At 46.9% G+C, this 17,405-nt stretch overlaps 3 protein-coding genes across 3 annotated transcripts; 1 reads left to right on the plus strand and 2 right to left on the minus strand.

Moving 5' to 3' along the window:
- Positions 1-3,926: 3,926 nt before the first annotated feature.
- Positions 3,927-6,636, plus strand: LOC123078726 (50S ribosomal protein L12-2, chloroplastic). The gene is made up of 2 exons (XM_044501317.1): positions 3,927-4,579; positions 6,326-6,636. Exon 1 carries the CDS (start codon positions 4,043-4,045, stop codon positions 4,571-4,573), a length of 531 nt encoding a protein of 176 aa, XP_044357252.1. The 5' UTR covers positions 3,927-4,042; the 3' UTR covers positions 4,574-4,579; positions 6,326-6,636.
- Positions 6,637-8,942: 2,306 nt separating this feature from the next.
- Positions 8,943-12,460, minus strand: LOC123078728 (iron-sulfur cluster assembly protein 1). Its single transcript, XM_044501320.1, has 3 exons — positions 11,997-12,460; positions 10,906-10,960; positions 8,943-9,344 (listed from the first exon to the last, which is right to left on the minus strand). Exons 1-3 carry the CDS (start codon positions 12,319-12,321, stop codon positions 9,197-9,199), a joined length of 528 nt encoding a protein of 175 aa, XP_044357255.1. The 5' UTR covers positions 12,322-12,460; the 3' UTR covers positions 8,943-9,196.
- A 595-nt stretch (positions 12,461-13,055) lies between these two features.
- LOC123078727 (1,4-dihydroxy-2-naphthoyl-CoA synthase, peroxisomal) lies at positions 13,056-16,202 on the minus strand (the record flags this gene model as incomplete). Its single annotated transcript, XM_044501318.1, is given in 9 exon segments — positions 13,056-13,414; positions 13,548-13,670; positions 13,815-13,910; positions 14,137-14,184; positions 15,045-15,143; positions 15,227-15,265; positions 15,434-15,535; positions 15,655-15,777; positions 15,936-16,202. Coding segments are annotated over 9 exon segments (1,014 nt in total), but the record flags the coding sequence as incomplete, so codon positions are not given.
- Positions 16,203-17,405: the final 1,203 nt, after the last annotated feature.

A 17,405-nucleotide genomic window follows, 5' to 3' on the forward strand; every position in this document is an offset into this window, starting at 1 on the left:
TGACAAAGGGAACAACGTATGTTGTTATGCGGTTTGACAGATAAAGATCTTCGTAGAATATGTGGGAGCCAATATGAGCATCCAGGTTCCACTATTGGTTATTGACCGGAGACTTGTCTCGGTCATGTCTATATTGTTCTCGAACCCGTAGGGTCCGCACGCTTAAAGTTCGATGACGGTTATATTATGAGTTTATGTGTTTTGATGTACCGAAAGTAGTTCGGAGTCCCGGATGAGATCGGGGACATGACAAGGAGTCTCGAAATGGTCGAGACGTAAAGATCGATATATTGGACGACTATATTCGGACATCGGAAAGGTTCCGAATGATTCGGGTATTTTTCGGAGTACCGGAGAGTTACGGGAATTCGCCGGGGAGTATATGGGCCTTATTGGGCTTTAGGGGAAAGAGAGAGGAGAGGCTGGGCGCCCCCCAAGGCCTAGTCCGAATTGGACTAGGGGGAGGGGCTGCGCCCCCTCCTTCCTTCTCTTCTCTCTCCCCTTTCCTTGACTCCTACTCCTACTACTTGGAAGGGGGGTGGGAGTAGGACTCCTCCTAGGGCGCGCCATAGAGAGGGCCGGCCCTCCCCCTCCTCCACTCCTTTATATACGGGGAGGGGGGCACCCCTTGGCGACACAACAATTGATCCCTTGGATCTCTTAGCCGTGGGAGGTGCCCCCCTCCACCATAATCCACCTCGGTCATATCGTAGCAGTGCTTAGGCGAAGCCCTGCGTCGGTAGAACATCATCATCGTCACCACGCCGTCGTGCTGACGGAACTCTCCCTCAAAGCTCGGCTGGATCGGAGTTCGAGGGACGTCATTGAGTTGAACGTGTGCTGAACTCGGAGGTGCCGTGCGTTCGATACTTGATCGGTCGGATCGTGAAGACGTACGACTACATCAACCGCGTTGTGCTAATGCTTTCGCTTTCGGTCTACGAGGGTACATGGACACACTCTCCCCTCTCGTTGCTATGCATCACCATGATCTTGCGTGTGCGTAGGATTTTTTTTGAAATTACTACGTTCCCCAACACGGTCATCAACTCACATAACTCATACAATACTATATCGTCAATGAACGTTAAGCGTGCGGACCCTACGGGTTCGAGAATGATGTGGACATGACTGGGACACCTCTTCGGTCAATAACCAATAGCGGAACCTGGATGCCCATATTGGTTCCTACATATTCCACGAAGATCTTTATCGGTTGAACCTTATGTCAACATACGTAATTCCCTATGTCTGTCGGTATGTTAGTTGCCCGAGATTCGATCTTCGGTATCTTCATACCTAGTTCAATCTCGTTACCGGCAAGTCTCTTTACTCGTTATGTAATACATCATCTCGTAACTAACTCCTTAGTCACTTTGCTTGCAATCTTCTTGTGATGTGTATTACCAGGAGGGCCCAGAGATACCTCTCCGATACTCGGAGTGACAAATCCTAATCTTGATCCATGCCAACTCAACATACACCTCCGGAGATACCTGTAGAGCATCTTTATGATCACCCAGTTATGTTGTGACGTTTGATAGCACACAAGGTATTCCTCCGGTACCCGGGAGTTGCATGATCTCATAGTCGAAGGAATATGTATTTGACATTAAGAAAGCAATAGCAATAAACAGAACGATCATATACTAAGCTAACGGATGGGTCTTGTCCATCACATCATTCTCCTAATGATGTGATCCTATTATCAAATGACAACTCATGTCTATGGTTAGGAAATCTTAACCATCTTTTATCAACGAGCTAGTCTAGTAGAGGCTTAGTAGGGACACGGTATTTGTTTATGTATTCACACATGTATTTAAGTTTCCGATCAATACAATTCTAGCATGAATAATAAACATTATCATGAATAAGGAAATATAAAATAACAACTTTATTATTGCCTCTAGGGCATATTTCCTTCAGGCCGCGTATCACACACATCTTGTTAAGTTGAACCGTTTTTGTTGTATTGCCTAATCGCAAACAGTTCATCAGAATGAAATGTATGCCGTATATCTCACACACATTCATCTGGTCGCAAACAGATCATGCAAGTGAACTGTGTGCCACGTATCGCACACACACCTATCATCTGAAACGTGTTTGATATATCTGCCATCACAAACGTTTCGTATCATTTTTGACGGTTTTCTTACGCTATCATTTACGATTAATGCATCGCACACAGTTTCCTCGAAGGGTCTCTTGTAGTGTCACATTAGCAGCACCCTGTAGTAGTGAGTGCTACTTCTCCAGCATAGCAGTGGCGGGTGTTATAGTGGGTCGCCACTCATTTGAGTTCACCTGTAAGCCCTTTCCCAGTAGAGGGAGGTTGGGGACGACCCTGACAGGTGGGGCCCCCTGTCAGTGAGTGAGGGAGAGAGAGGGAGAGAGAGGTGCGGGTGCTGGACTGCGGCGTGTGCTAGCTGGGATGGCTAGGTTTAGGTTTTTCTTTTTCTTTATTTCCTTTTCTATTTTTCTTTTATCATTTTAATTCGATTTTGAAATTGATTTTTCTTTCAAAAACAAACATTCCCTAAATTCATATGGGAGTATTTCTGTTTGTGTGAGCATTTTATTTTGCCCCTTTGGACAAATAATTTCTGCCACTTTATTTTCCTTTTGAATTTCAATTTTGTTTCAAACCCCAAATATGTTTCTAATCCAATTTGGGAAATTAACAGAAAGTCAAGCGTATTGCTTGGACTTATGAAATTCACTTTCTTGCCAAAATAAATGCAAAACCCCTTCTTAATAACTTCCCTTGATTTTTGAATTGATTCCAAACCAATCCATTTTAATCATATAGGAAAATTTTATTAGGGTTTGAATCTCATTTGGGACTTATTAGGGATAGTCTTATGCATAAATAAATATTTTAATTATTCACCCTATTTGGGATTTCAAAATTATTCCCAAAACTTTTAGGATTCATTCTATTTTCCCAAGTTTCAAAGAAGGGATCCAAATATGGCCATAGGGTCCTTACCCTCTTGGGTGAATCAAACAGGGCAACAAGTCAATCAACAAGCAATCCTAGGCAATGTTAATTGACTAGCAAGCAAACAAGGTAATTTCAACCAATGCAATCATTGTCAAACAAATATTTGAAAAAAAATCCCTGTGAAATTTTCAACATACCAGATTTGGGAAAAAATTGGGATGTGACACCCGACTAGGGTTTCGACCGGAGACAGCGTCATCGCCACCAGCACAACACTCGGCAACGAGGGAGAGCCGCAAGAGGGGAGATTGGAGGACGACGAAGCAGGAGAGGATGGAATCAGACCAAGAATCCCCAAGTCCGGAGAACGGGAGGCAATCTTACCAGATTTCCAGGCACGAGGAGCGACGAGCGACCAACCTGGATCCACCATATTCACAGACGAAGAGCGCACCGGGCACGACCACGACCACCCAGAGCAAACTTGTGGCTCTGTTGGTCCCCGCGCAACATAGGAAGTGTCGGCACAGGCACGGTGCTACCAACGACAACGTCCTCCTCGGAGTCAGACTCGGTCTCATACTGCAGTGCCCAAAACCGACTACCGAGCAACGACGCCACCGCCGGAGATCCAACACATGGGAAGAGGAGCGTCGGCGACGGTAGAGAGGAGGGTGAGGGAGGGAGAGGACGACTCGAGGGAGCCACCGAGGAAGGCGGTGACCGGAGGGAGAGGGAAGAAGGGAGGAGGGGAAGCGGAGGGGGAGGTAGGGGGGGGGAGGAGAGCCATCGGGGTAGCCTTTGGATTGTAGTATTTATTTTATTTTGTTCATCAATCAGTTATACCTGGTTAGTTTATATATAATAAGAGAAACTTAGAGGCGCAAAGAGGAAATAAACAACGATCCCATTGGCTTTGCTCATCCAGCGTTGCGATTGCTAAGTAGAAGTCCAGCCATTAGCCACTCACCAAGCTGATTATATAGATAGCACCGGTCGCCTATCCCCTCGCCTCATCTTATCCCCCTCCGTCCCCGCTTCCTCCTCCTCTTCCTCCCGCTCACTCCCGAAGCGAAGCCTCGAGAGCTCCCAATGGCTTCCACCACGTTCTCCTCCGCCTTCTCCATCCTCTCTCTCCCCTCTTCCTCACCATCCCCCTCCGCCTCGGCCCCCAGGACCCTCCCCGTCGCCAACCGCCGCCGCCGCGCCGTCGCCGTCGCCTCCACCGTCACTGAGTCCCCGAAGGTCCTTGAGCTCGGCGACGCCATTGCCGGGCTCACCCTTGAGGAGGCTCGCAACCTTGTCGACCATCTCCAAGAACGTCTTGGCGTCTCTGCCGCCTCCTTCGCTCCCGCTGCCGCGGTCGCGGCTCCCGCCGCGGCGGCGGCCGAGGAGGCACCGGTCGAGAAGACGGAGTTCGACGTGGTCATCGAGGAGGTGCCCAGCAGCGCGCGTATCGCAACCATCAAGGTTGTGCGCGCACTGACCAACCTGGCGCTGAAGGAGGCCAAGGATCTTATCGAGGGGCTCCCAAAGAAGCTCAAGGAGGCAGTGAGCAAGGACGAGGCCGAGGAGGCCAAGAAGCAGCTCGAGGGAGTCGGCGCCAAGGTGTCCATAGCGTGAGACTAGGTATACTAGGCTCCTTTTTTCTCCCATTACATTTTATGTTTCATATCAACCTTTTGTATTCCTCTTGTAATTGCCGTGGACTGTTGTTTCATATGAGATTAGTGCGCGTGTGGAATTATTAGTTCATGTTCGTGTGTTGTATTCAGTCTTGTATAATTACTGGATGTTGCATTCTTTAGATTCCTAATGGGTACTATTGGTTTTGGAAATGATACTGTCATGTTTGTAGAGATTATGCATTGCCAGTTTTAGAGTTTGTATTGGAGCAATAGAGCGGCATATCTCTCGTTTTGATCTTTGAGTCTGTAATAGCTCTCAGTTTATAATTGCCCGTGAGATTTGTTATCAAGACTCGGAAGTGTAGAAGTGCATGCTCTAGCCAATGCAACCAAAAAACCGATCTGATGGAAGAGACTAGGCAGCACATTATACGTCAACACTTCCCCTCACGTGTGGCTTCCTCAGGCCTAAACGTGGACCGAAAGTGGGCTGCAATTTAATTGCGCCAGCCGGGTCTTGAACTCAAGACCTCTTGGCTCCGATACCATGTAGAAGTGCATGCTCTAGCCAATGCAACCAAAAAACCGATCTGATGGAAGAGACTAGGCAACACATTATACGTCAACAGAAAGTATCTCCAGAGAAAGAAGACTCAGAAATAGTTCATACATGAACTCTGTATTTAGTCAAGGTCAATTCGGACTATAACTTCCGCGCAGGATGTTGCCAATCATTACATTACATTATTTAACAATGCTACATCATATTGTGCTACATTGTTCAAGAATGTTACTACATGACATTACTCTCCAGGGTCTTACAGAATAGACAGTAATGTGACATGGTGGAAAGTGTTCCCTTTTTCCCCCATGGAGCAATGTGTGTTTATGTTTATTTGTATATACACTTGATAACATGTACAGTCAGTATGTATAATGAATAATTGATTGGTGTGCTGTTAAGCTACCGCTGATCTAGGAAAATACTATACTATCAATTTATCTACCCTTGATTTGCCCACTGTTCTGGAGAACTTCAGGCTTCAACACTGGATTGATGCCTCTGCGCATACTAAAACATATTCCTGATATGTTTTTCTTTATTTTGAACAAGGAATCTTAGTTATTTTGTATTTCCACTAAGAAATTCATGATGTCGCTAGACCTTCTGAATATTGAAGTATAATGCCACACAAATGAACAATTTAAAATCTATGCTTTGAGCTGTACCTTTGCAGTCAGCTCAGCAGTGTGTAGATGTTGTTTGTCTAAATTATCTTTCAGGTGGTATGCATTTACATATCACCCAAACCAAGATGAGCATATGTTAGTAAAGGTATTTAGCTAGCGGATATGGAATATAGATGATCGATTCTTCCCACGGTGTGATGTTGCTAGATCTTTGCGTAGTTTGTCCAACAATATTGTTAAATAGTAGATGTAATATTCAGAGCTTGTGCACACACTGGGATCTCAGTACTTTTTTTGTTGTTGTGGAAAACTAGGCCGAAAACCGCACAAACAACAAGGTCTTGGATCTCAGTACATTATGCAGGTTGATGGCTCGTGTCAGTTAGCTTGTTCTGAGAGTTAGCTCAATTTTAGTTCCCCATTTCTATATTTAAGCTACGTATAATTTGCCTTTAAGATGAGAATTCATCCAGTGCTTCCTTCATTATTATATGGTATTTACAGAAATAAACCTCCATTTTCTTATTTTGATATAATTTATCTCCCTTCTCTGCAGAACAATGTGAGTATTACCTTGGACATGGCATGTGAGTTTGGGTAGTTGAAGAACACGGACTCCCCAGATGCAGATATATGTGTGGCGCTGACACTGGGAAGTTCTCTGAAAATATTGTGTGTTGTTTCTCTAGAGTATTTTGTTTTCCCCCGTGATTCGAATCTATCGAAGCCGTTGAATGTTTCTTTACGCCCACTTTGTATTTCTGAATCTCTAGTTCTGCTTTCCAAGTGTAATCGGGTGATGCTGTTGCACCCTTGATGTTACCCATCCACAAGGATCAAGTAAGCCAACGGAAAGAGTTTCACTTTCGCCTCTCGCTTTGGTACGTGTATATTGGTAGGCATCACCGCATCAGCCATATTTGGCGGGAGAAACCTTGCAAACAAAGTACTCCCTCTTAAAAAAATATAAGAGCGACTAGATCACTACTTTAGTGATATATAAACGCTCTTATACTTCCTCTGATCCAAAATAAGTGTCTCAGCTTTGTACTAGTTGTAAGGTCGAGACACTTATGAGATGAAGGGAGTACATCTCATGTTACATCATTATTAACCTGGATTTGAGACTGACGTGCCGAATGAAGTGTGTATCCATTGTAGGAAAAGACAGGTACTCCAGCAGAAACAATCTGGAGTTGGTGCAGTCGAGCTCAACTCTGCAGTTGAGAGCTCCATTTGATGTACTCCCTGACTGCACCTGCCCGATCGCAATTCCAGTGTGCTTTTTTGTTTTTATCTTTGAAGGGTTTTCCTTTTCTTTAATAATTACCGGGGCGAGAGGATCCCCACCTGAAATTGGAACAATATAGAGCATCTACGGCGGCAATGCCCTTCGCTCCACCTGAAATTGGAACAATAGAGCATCTACATCGGCAATGCCCTAATTTGACCCCTACACGTTCATGGACGCGCATCCTGTCACCTCTCCCCTTATTTGGCCGCGTCCACGGTTGTTTCCCACATATCCGAGCCCTCAAATCCATGCAACCCCATGGATAGAAAAATTGAGGGTAGCACCTAGATAAATTGAACATAGCATATATCATAAATTGAAAATAGCAAGTTTAATTTACAACCGGACATAGCATACAAGTTCACAAAAGATCGGACATAGCAAGTTTAATTGGACATATTGCAGAAGATCCCACGATAGATAAGATAGAGCAAGGGGGCGCCGGACTCCACTTCATCGCTGGTCCCTTCCCCTTGCGGTCTCCGGAGCAGTGGCAGTATTCCGCGGTGTAGGCGTCGGCAGCCAGAGGGGCATAGTCGTCATCGGTAGTGGTGTTGCCGTATGGAGGAGGACGAGGAGGGGAGCCAAGCCAGACATCAAGCGGCGTGGGCCTGCTCCTTGTCGAGGCGCTAAGCCTTCGCCTCGCCGGCCGCCCTCTGCGGGGTTAGCCACTCGGACTCCTCGATGCCGAGTCGCGATTTCTTGCGTTTCTGCGGCGGCGAAGGTGGGCGTCCGTCTCCACCTGTGAAGGATCAATGGATGACGTCGCGGAGGTCGTCGGTGGGCGGCAGTGGCTCGAGCGCGGACCTGCATGACCCGCAGCCAGACCGGCTGTATTCGGCCTGCGATGCTCTCTACCTCATGCAACGAGCGGCCCACGCCTCCGACTCGGGTAGCCGCGGCCGCGGGCCCAGCTGTGCGGGCACAAGCACCCCAACATCCTCCAGGAGGAGCAGGGGCTGGAGGTGTTCGGCACCATCCCCTCCCCCACCCCTAACCGGGGAGTGCGCGAAGCGTGGTGGGTCGACGTGGAGCTGCTGCTACCCCTATGGGCCACCGAGGAGGCCGCGGAGCTCCCGCGGTCTCGCCCATGTCCTTCTGCGATCGACAGAGCGCGAGCTCCTCGTCGTCCTGGGCAGACGTTGATTCCTTCTTGAGGAGTACCTGCCAGTCAACGGGGTCGGACTTTGCCGGATCTGTTGCCGAAGTTGGCCATGGTGGTGCTAGGAGGGGAAAGGGCGAGGAGGGGAGAATACAGACAGTGGAGCGCAGCTGAGCGGTCAAGAGTATTGACTATGGGCTAGGATTTGGTCCAGGGTAGGGTATATGTAGGGTCAGACACTGGGCCAGCCTGGGACGGTCCAAGGTGGCGGCCGCTTGCAAACCACTCGATATCCACGCACACATAGGATGAGTTTGGGGGTGCTAGACGCTTAGACATTTGGGCTGGCTATGAGGGGTCTGGTTGAGTGGCTTTTCTCGATTCGAGCTGACAACCCTATATCTGCCTCACATATGAAGTGGTTCTGGGGTGCTAGATGGTTCAGACGTCCTTTTTCCGGTCCGAGCAGCTTGAACATTTAGGGATTGTTCAAGGGGTCCGGTTGTAGATCCCCTTACCAAGTTGGAAATGCTTCACAGTCACACTCGACGATTTTATATTGCTGGGAGCGGCTCAGACCGCGCGAGGAGCGGAGTTAGCTGACGGGAGAGATTCCGAACACCCCCTAAATTGGGCTTCAGCCCCTAGTGGGTTAACTGCCTCATGGAGCACACACGTCTCCAGGAAGCAGCCGGCCTGAGTCTCTGATCGGCAAACATGGCATCACACAGAAAAATCAAAGCGTAGATTAGCAACCTGCAGACAAGTTCAACAAAATAACCAGCAATATAGAACCGAATATTTTTTAGAACGGGCAAATGACATCAAGTGTACTTTTAAGACTTCCAAGCAGTTGCTATACATGCACAAATTTTCTTAGCAGCTGCTATACATGCACAACTTCTCCTAACATGACATCACATTTATTTCAAGTTGTTCGTGTTCATCCTTATGATACATGCTACAACACTGGAGTTTGTCAACATTGCACACCATTTCTCACCCTCATAGAACAGAAGCATATATCATGTTCATGCTTCGGCAGCCTTCTCTGCAGGGCTGTCTCCCAGCTTCGCCTTCTTTGATTCATAATCTTTCACGGCAGCTTTAATTGCATCTTCAGCAAGCATACTGCAATGGAGCTTTACTGGTGGAAGTGACAAGTGCTTTGCAATCTCACTGAAAACAGAGCATTGGAGCTTGTTATTGTTTTTAAAAGGGCTTGTTAATAGTTTTATATATTGAACAATAAACAGCATTTTGAAGACATTGAGTCATCAGCAGCCGCATTGCAATTATAGCAAAAAGAAGGAAATGGGTTGATATATTGAACAATAAACAGCATTTTGAAGACATTGAGTCATCAGCAGCCGCATTGCAATTATAGCAAAAAGAAGGAAATGGGTTGATTCATCTGATGAGATTAAGACCATGAGCTGTAGCTTTCCCCTGATGTGATTAGCATCAATATTCATTTGCAAATATACACAGCCAAACAATTAGTGTTAACAGTCATATAAAGCCTCTAAAGACAGAGACCAGCTTGTACTACTATAACAAGCTCATTAAACATGTAACCAAAAGCAACACCCAGTACAATCGCCAATTAAAACTAAGCTGGTTGTTTTTAGCAACTCAAGAAGACCATGTTATTAGTAACTTGGAAAGACCTTGACAATGTAATGAAATGCCAGTAAGCAGATCTACAGCATGCAGGTTTAATGCATTCTCAAACATTTTTTGCTTCTCAAAATTCTTCAAAAACAATCAAATGCCACAACAAAAACTTGAATACTACTCCCTCCGTCCTGAATTAATTGTCTTAGATATGTATCTAGACACGTTTTAGTGCTAGGTACATCCGTATCTCGACAAACCTAAGACAACTAATTTGGAACGGAGGTAATAGATGGTTATCGTAAAATAATCAAGAGTGAATGAAGTAGGCCAATCCAATCTCCCATATATTAATACTGGTAGAGTACAGAATTGCAAAGGAAACTATGTATCAGGACCTTTGTTACAGAGCTACCACAAGAGTATTAGCCATAGTTCAAAATGGCGCGCTTAAGCGCTGGGCGTTGGCCTAACGCCCCACTTTGGCTCAAAAAAGCGTCTGGCGAGAAATCAGCCTTTCCGGCGAGGAATCAATGTTTCTCAGGCGAGAAATCAATCTCCACCGCAAGGATTTCACCTCCCCAGCGAGGATTCATCCTTGCCGATGAGGATTAAACCACTCCGACGACAAATCGACTGATTCCGGCGAGGGATCGAGCTTCTCCAGCAAGAAATCGAGCTTCACTGGCCTTCCCATCCGTGTAGCAAGGGAGAGAGAGGAAGAGGGATAGAGGCGACATCATGCAGCAAGAGAGAGAGGACAAGGGGGAGAGGCGGCGTGAGGAGGATACCTAGATTTCTGTCGACTGTGCACATACGGGAGCTTTAGTAGTAGAAGAATAGGAAGATGGGCCTGTGGTTTAATTAGCTTATTTCTTCACCCTACAGTACTACCGCCTAATTGCGCCTAATCACGCCTAACCTAGAAAAGAGCAAGTAGGTGGCCAAACGCATAACTAACGCCTAGCGCTTTTTTGAACTTTAATAGATACGCCTGTTCAGTGAATGCAGAGTAAACAACAATACGAAAATGACAAACAGAAGGCCAACACTAAATGTTCAGGGAAGACAGGAACACCCGTTAAAATAATGTAATGGATCAAGAATATCTGGGAGAACTTACGTGTTCTTGATACTCACTACTTCCTCCATTTGCTTTCCCTTCACCCATTCAGTAGCTGCAAGGACAATGGTGGGGTCAAGAATTGACTTCAGCACTTAAGATTTGCTAATGTAGGTATCATACATCTTGCAGGGAAATAGAAGCATAGGAGTACATCAGAAAAATGAACACAAACTGCCTCAGCCCAATTGTCAGACTATCAACTACTAGCAGCAATAGTGTTGAGACCCTTTTGTTTTGGGGCATGATCTACAAAAATAAATACTTCCAAATAATAAACAAACCTTTTCAAAGGTGTCTATTCAGCATTACAGAACACTCATTTCTAACTTGGATAAGCAACTATCAATTCTAGAAACTGAAAATGAACTAGAGCCATCATTGTTCTATGAGATAAACATCCCTATACAAAGCCTAGAAAAATCGGAAACTAAGAAGGCAAATAGATCAAAGACCACTTATACCAGCAATAGCATAGCATCCACAAGCCTGGCGAATGGACCGTGTCCTAAGCAAATTCTTAAGATGAACTGTGCTCCATGCATGAACTTCCTATCATATTCATACAGCTTGTATGAATAGGTCTGCGAGCCAAACTTTAGTTGTGCCGACAGTAAACATCAAACAAAATTAAATGCCACAGGGCAATTCAACAGCAAGCAACTAAAATAGACCCAGAGAAAGCGCAATATCCAATCAATAACATTGGCACTAGAGCTCCTATCTTTCTTCTAATCTAATCAGATTCGGCACCCACTAATCATCTCTTCTGGCGATGTTTCACAGTCAGAATCGTCCTTACAAACATCCTATCATCTAATAAGTAGGGATTCGACGATAGGTCATTGTCAATTGGCCAGGCCCAATCAAATTAAATCGATTACAAATCAGTAAAGAAAATCTCATCCTTAAAAATTCCCCTCCCTATTCGAAATAAATGCACCACTATAGCAACCAATCAACAAATTATCTTCCTCGATACAATTCGCAGAAGCTAACCACCTCTAAAGATTGCAACGAATATAATAGAACAAGTCGCCAGCGGGAGAAAAGGTGGGGAAAGGGGACGGGGGAGCGGTTTGAGGGCTCACCGACGGAGGACGACGCGATTGCGGAGCCGCAGCCGAAGGTCTTGAAGCAGGCGTCGACTATCTTCCCGGTGCCTTCGTCGACACGGATCTGCAGCTTCATGACGTCGCCGCAGGCCGGCGCGCCGACGAGCCCGGTGCCGACGTTGGGGTCGTCCTTGTCGAAGGACCCGACGTTCCGCGGGTTGTTGTAGTGGTCCACCACCCGCTCGTGGTACGCCCTCGCCCCCGCCGCCGCCAGCCCCGGCGCAGCCCTCTCGCCGGCGTCCGGGCCGAGGAGACGCCGGAGTCCGGGGGCGACGAGCCGGCTTCCTCCCGCGCGCAACATCGCCAACAAACTCGGAGGTGCCTCTGGATTCTTCTGACGTTCTCCGGCTCCGGATGGGTTGTTTAACCTGGGGAAAGAGGGGAGGCAAATTTGTGGAGTTGTGGTTTCGACAGTTTATGCGGCCGCGGAAGAGGTGGCGATCCGGTGCGCGGTAAGGGGCTAGGGCAAACCTGGCTCTGTGACTTGATTTGAGACGTGGCGTGCTATTTGTGGAGAAGACCTGGCGGTTGCTGTTTTGAGTGGTGGGTGTAGGAGATCCGCGCCGATGAGAAGCGCAGGCCGCATGGACGGATAAACATCAGGCAGGCTGGGCCTTGGCTTTTCACTGGGCCTTAGGTCAACCAGCATCAAGCCCTAAAAAAAGTACAACCAGAATTAGTTTTCTCAAAAACTAATGTTTTCTTCCACCTCTCTGTGGCCTGGTTGATCAATCTTCATCGGGCAAGGGAAAGTGGTGTAGGATGTCCTAGTGTAATCACCATTGGCTTGAGTATAGCGCTAAGCCAATGATGATTACACTAATGGGAATTATATCCTTTATGTGTGTCTACATATACCTCCCCCACAGACACACACGCAGGCACTCTTGCCTCAAATGCGGGCACAACAGGCACTCTCGCATCCACGTTTGTGAATAAGGGTGAGCAAACGCAGTAGTCAATACCATGTAAAGTTTCATGCACCAACTATTCACCCAAAAGTCCAAACTGATGGAGAACATTGGGCATTCTACATATACTTCAATAGTAAGTATATATTACATTGCAAGGATATTCACAAATATGGCATTTTCTTTCGTGTACACAAACTGCATTTCCGGCAACAGATTGTCAACAAAATTTTGGCACTTTGTAGATGATAACAATGTCCGCACTATCCACGGGAGATGGCAAATGTGTGGGTTCTTCCTACAAATCGAGGAGGGGAAGAGATCCAATAACATTTACTACAAGACGACGAAACCATCGAGTGGAAGTCATGGTTTCCGGGGGAACTTTGAGAAATCAGGGCGTCGTCGTTCCATGTACGCATTCTTTCCTTCTTTGGCCTCTTCAGTACCGTAGAAGATCAATGTCGCATTCCCGCCGAGCTCCTGCAGCACAAGTCCCATTACATTATTAGTTACAAGGACATAGTATGTGTGTATGTGACATACAGGAACATCCCATCACCAGTTGAACAAGACCATGATTCGTTTGACTTTTTGACACTCCACAAATTAATACCTGAAGACCAGCATGACCATCATCAGCTGCATTGAGTGCAGATTTCAACACCCGAATGGCTGTGGGACTGTTCCTTAAGATTTGCCGGCACCATTTCACAGTTTCGCGTTCCAAATCAGCAAGCTGCATATGCAAAGGATATATCAAGTACATGGTTTCATAAGCACCTTAGCTGGGGCATATTGCAACCTGCATCCTAGATGAAAGTAGCAGACAACTGCCTAATAAGTAGTTTTATTTTCTGCAATCAATAATTCGGGCACTCACTGGTACAACTACATTGACGAGTCCCATTCTCTCTGCTTCTTCAGCGGCATAGAACCGTGACAGAAACCACATCTCGCGGGCTTTCTTTGGTCCAACCTGTCCACAAGAGATAAAATGAGATAGAAAGCACTGCTGCTATTTTCTAAAAGTGACCAAAATTGTTCCACGGTAGTAATGGTCGTGCTTGACGTAGAGTTCACTCCCCACTTGGCAGCTAGCGTGGGGCATAATTGTTGTATGTTCTTAACAAGAACAAAGGGAATGGGCATCTCAATTGATCACTAGTCAAACATGAAGCAACCAGATTAGTATGGTAGCTTACCAATCGAGACATGATGGAAGAGCCATAGCCAGCATCAAAGCTTCCAACCTGTCATGCAAATCACAGAGGGAAAATGTGAAGTAAGCTACGTGTAAACTTTAAACTGGTAGTGTTTATAGAAAGGAAAAAAAAGGAACATGAATGAACAGGAGAAGAAGAAGAAGCTGAAATCAATATGTTATACTTATGTTAACCTGTGAGCACGCATTTCTTAAACTTTAATGTTTCCTATTAAAGTAATACACCTTCAGGACAAAAGGAAATATAATCAAATTTGAATAGAGGAAGCCATAGAAAAATGCGTGCATAACACCTGTTAGAGTGGCACGCCAAGTCATTCTACATATATGATATATCACAAATCAAAACCTGATTATAAATCATTAAAATGGGCTTCAGTGAAGCAAAATAATTTATCTATTCATTTATTATACAACCAGGTTCATAAGTAAACGGTAACCACATTCAATAGCTTTGACTTCCCCCGAGCAATTCAAGAATAAATTTAGTTGAACTCTGAGTAAGACTACAAAAGGTGGATTACTGATTTTTATCCAAATATGCTATTGTGAAGACAAAGTTGTCAGTCTTGACGTTGTTTTATTTTACCAGAAATTGACGTTGGTTATGTTCTGTCAGAACTCACTAGAAGTGCACCCATGGTATCAGGGGTGCATAAAAAAGCGTTGTATTAGATGCTAAGGTTGTGTGGAGAAAATCATGTTGCACACTAGCAAGCAAAACTCCTTGCAAAAAGAAGGCAAGCAAGTTCCACATGTATAAACTTCAAAAGGAGACTGCTCTTTCATACAGGATTTAAAACTGGCAACAATATAATTTACTATGTAAAATCTACAATTTCAATTTGCATACTAGGAAGCAAGAAGCAAGCTTGGCCAGAGAAACACCTTTGGACCAGTCTGCCCAAATATCGCGTTGTCAGCTGCAATTGTTAGATCACACACCATGTGCAGAACATGTCCACCACCAACTGCATAACCAGCAACCTGATAGCATACTCAACAGGACCAATATGTTGGATAATAAAAGAAAACCGATTATGAAATAATAGCGAAGGCAATGCTCATACCATTGCTATAACTGGCTTTGGAAGGCGCCTAATTTGTACCTGGAGAAATGATTTAGCTGATGTGCTCAGAGTTAAAAATCATTTGATACAAAAATGACGCTGAACAGTACAACACTAACACACCAATAGGCCATAGCATAACAATTCGTCTGTACCGTAAGCAAGTAGGTCACTCTGTGCAAAATGTCAGAGGAATGCATATCTGACCTGGAGGTCTAGAACGTTGAGCCGGCCAAAGCTATCAAAGTCAACATACCCATCAGAATCCCTCAAGGCTTGGTCGCCGCCGCTACAGAATGCCTTGGATCCCTGTGCACCAAAAAGATCAAAGTAAGATTCCGTCCACATCGTACACATACAACACACCATGACCAGACGTATAAACGGTTAAATTTTGCTGTTCCTCTAGCAGAACGGGCAAGCCTTACATTCCCTGTCAGTATGACAACTCCAATCGAACTATCATCTCTAGCATCGCTGAAGGCACGCATCAGCTCTTTGACAGTCAGTGGTCTGAATGCGTTTCTCCTATCAGGACGGTTGATTGTGATCTTGAACAAGAAATGCAATAAGTCAAATAATTAGATACGATAATGTAGTGCTGGAATGGTACTAGAGACTAGTCAAGAAACAAGCTTCGATTCGCCGGCTGGTGTTTACTTGGAACCCAAAATTTTACAAGGGTGTTGGTAGGAGCGAAATGATTGACCTTGGCGATGCCCTCTCCGACGGACTTCTCGTAGATGATGTCGACGAATCCCTTTCCATCCTCGTCCGTCGCGGCGCGCCACTCCGGAGGCTCCGACGAGACATCGCCGTGTACGCGCCGGTAGCTATCTCCGGCGGGCGACGACGACCCAGCAGCGGGGGACGGCGCGAGGAGAGGGGCAGAGGCGAGCGGGAGGGAGGAGGGCAGGAGGTGAGCCGTGACGCGAGCTAGCCTCCTCTCCGCCGCGTCCATGCTGAGAGCCGAGAGACAGGCGGGCGTGGCGCGCGGTGCGTTGTGGTCTGGTTGGTCGATTCCGTATTCCGGATGAGAGTGAGATTTTCGGGATGCAGACCGGGCCCACAGTGCCACGATGGCTTTTTCACCGGACCAACCTCACGAGTGCCTACTGTAGAGGTCGTTGGGTGGCGAAGGGTTGAGAGGGCCCAAGGGAGGTAGTGGCCGCTGCACAGTTGTGACCCCGCTGGCCGCCGACCACCAGCGTGGAACGCAATTACGCAAGGGAGCCGTACGTCCGCGGCGAGGCCAGCCTAAAGTATCTATGGGTCAATGGAATGTTTTGAATTTTTTTCTTCAGTATGAACAATAACTGAACAGTGTTTTTAGGCTTGTTTTCTAAAAAGCTGTGGGGTCAACTGACCCCACAGACTTACACGTAGCTTCGCCGCTGCCGTACGTCAGAGGATCCTGCTCCGGGAATAGGTGGTGGAGAAATATTTGAGAGAGAAGGAAGGTCTCCCCCCCTCGCCGGGCATCGTCCTCTCGGGCAGAGGCCCCGGCGGGCAAAGCCTGGGTTGGCGGGGCGTCCCACCTCGGCCTCTACTCTCCGTCCTCCCCTCTTCCCTCAAACCAAGCCTGCATCGCCGCTGGTGGGGCGCCTCTTGTGCGCCGTCGTGGTTGTGCCGAGCCGGGGATGGCTGCCATGTCAGGAGGGTCGACACCTCCCTCTGCCTTGGTCGGGTGCTTCCTGCCCGGGAGCCCGTCTGGGCTAGATCTGGGTGCGACGGGGTCCGAGACTTGTCGCAGTGACTCAGCCAGGGGGGATGCAGCTGTCGTCGACCTCGTGGTGTGGGGCGGCCTGGGGGGCGGCGACCACCTCGCCCGACCGTGGGTCGGTGACGGTGTCATGCACCGGGGGTGACTCACCCAAGGGAGCCCGGCCTCAGGTCACCAGGGGCCCAGAAGGCCCAGGACAAAGGAAAATCCCTAAGGGGTGAATGCCATGGACCTTCTTGCCCTCCAAGGCAAGGTCGGCGGCGACTTAGATCTCATCTACCCCTCTGTAAACCCTAGACCTCCATCGCCTATACAAGGGGAGGCCAGGGAACCCTCATTCGCATCTACTCTCAGATAGAAACTCTCGGTAGCAACATCATACACCATTGTAACCTCTCGCATGAGGTATCTCTCTACCATGAATAATCAAAACAAGCAGGTTGTAGGGTATTACTC

The sequence above is a fragment of the Triticum aestivum genome, chromosome 3D, assembly GCF_018294505.1.
Source record: "Triticum aestivum cultivar Chinese Spring chromosome 3D, IWGSC CS RefSeq v2.1, whole genome shotgun sequence".
NCBI lineage: Eukaryota > Viridiplantae > Streptophyta > Magnoliopsida > Poales > Poaceae > Triticum > Triticum aestivum.

Excerpts from the sequence above, each read along its gene's own strand:
- LOC123078726 (XM_044501317.1), top strand. The coding sequence starts at position 4,043 with ATGGCTTCCACCACGTTCTCCTCCGCCTTCTCCATCCTCTCTCTCCCC.
- LOC123078728 (XM_044501320.1), bottom strand. The coding sequence starts at position 12,321 with ATGTTGCGCGCGGGAGGAAGCCGGCTCGTCGCCCCCGGACTCCGGCGT. Across the intron at positions 10,961-11,996 it reads AATCGCGTCGTCCTCCGTCG|CTACTGAATGGGTGAAGGGA; the intron begins GTGAGCCCTCAA and ends TTGTCCTTGCAG. Across the intron at positions 9,345-10,905 it reads GTAGTGAGTATCAAGAACAC|TGAGATTGCAAAGCACTTGT; the intron begins GTAAGTTCTCCC and ends CTCTGTTTTCAG.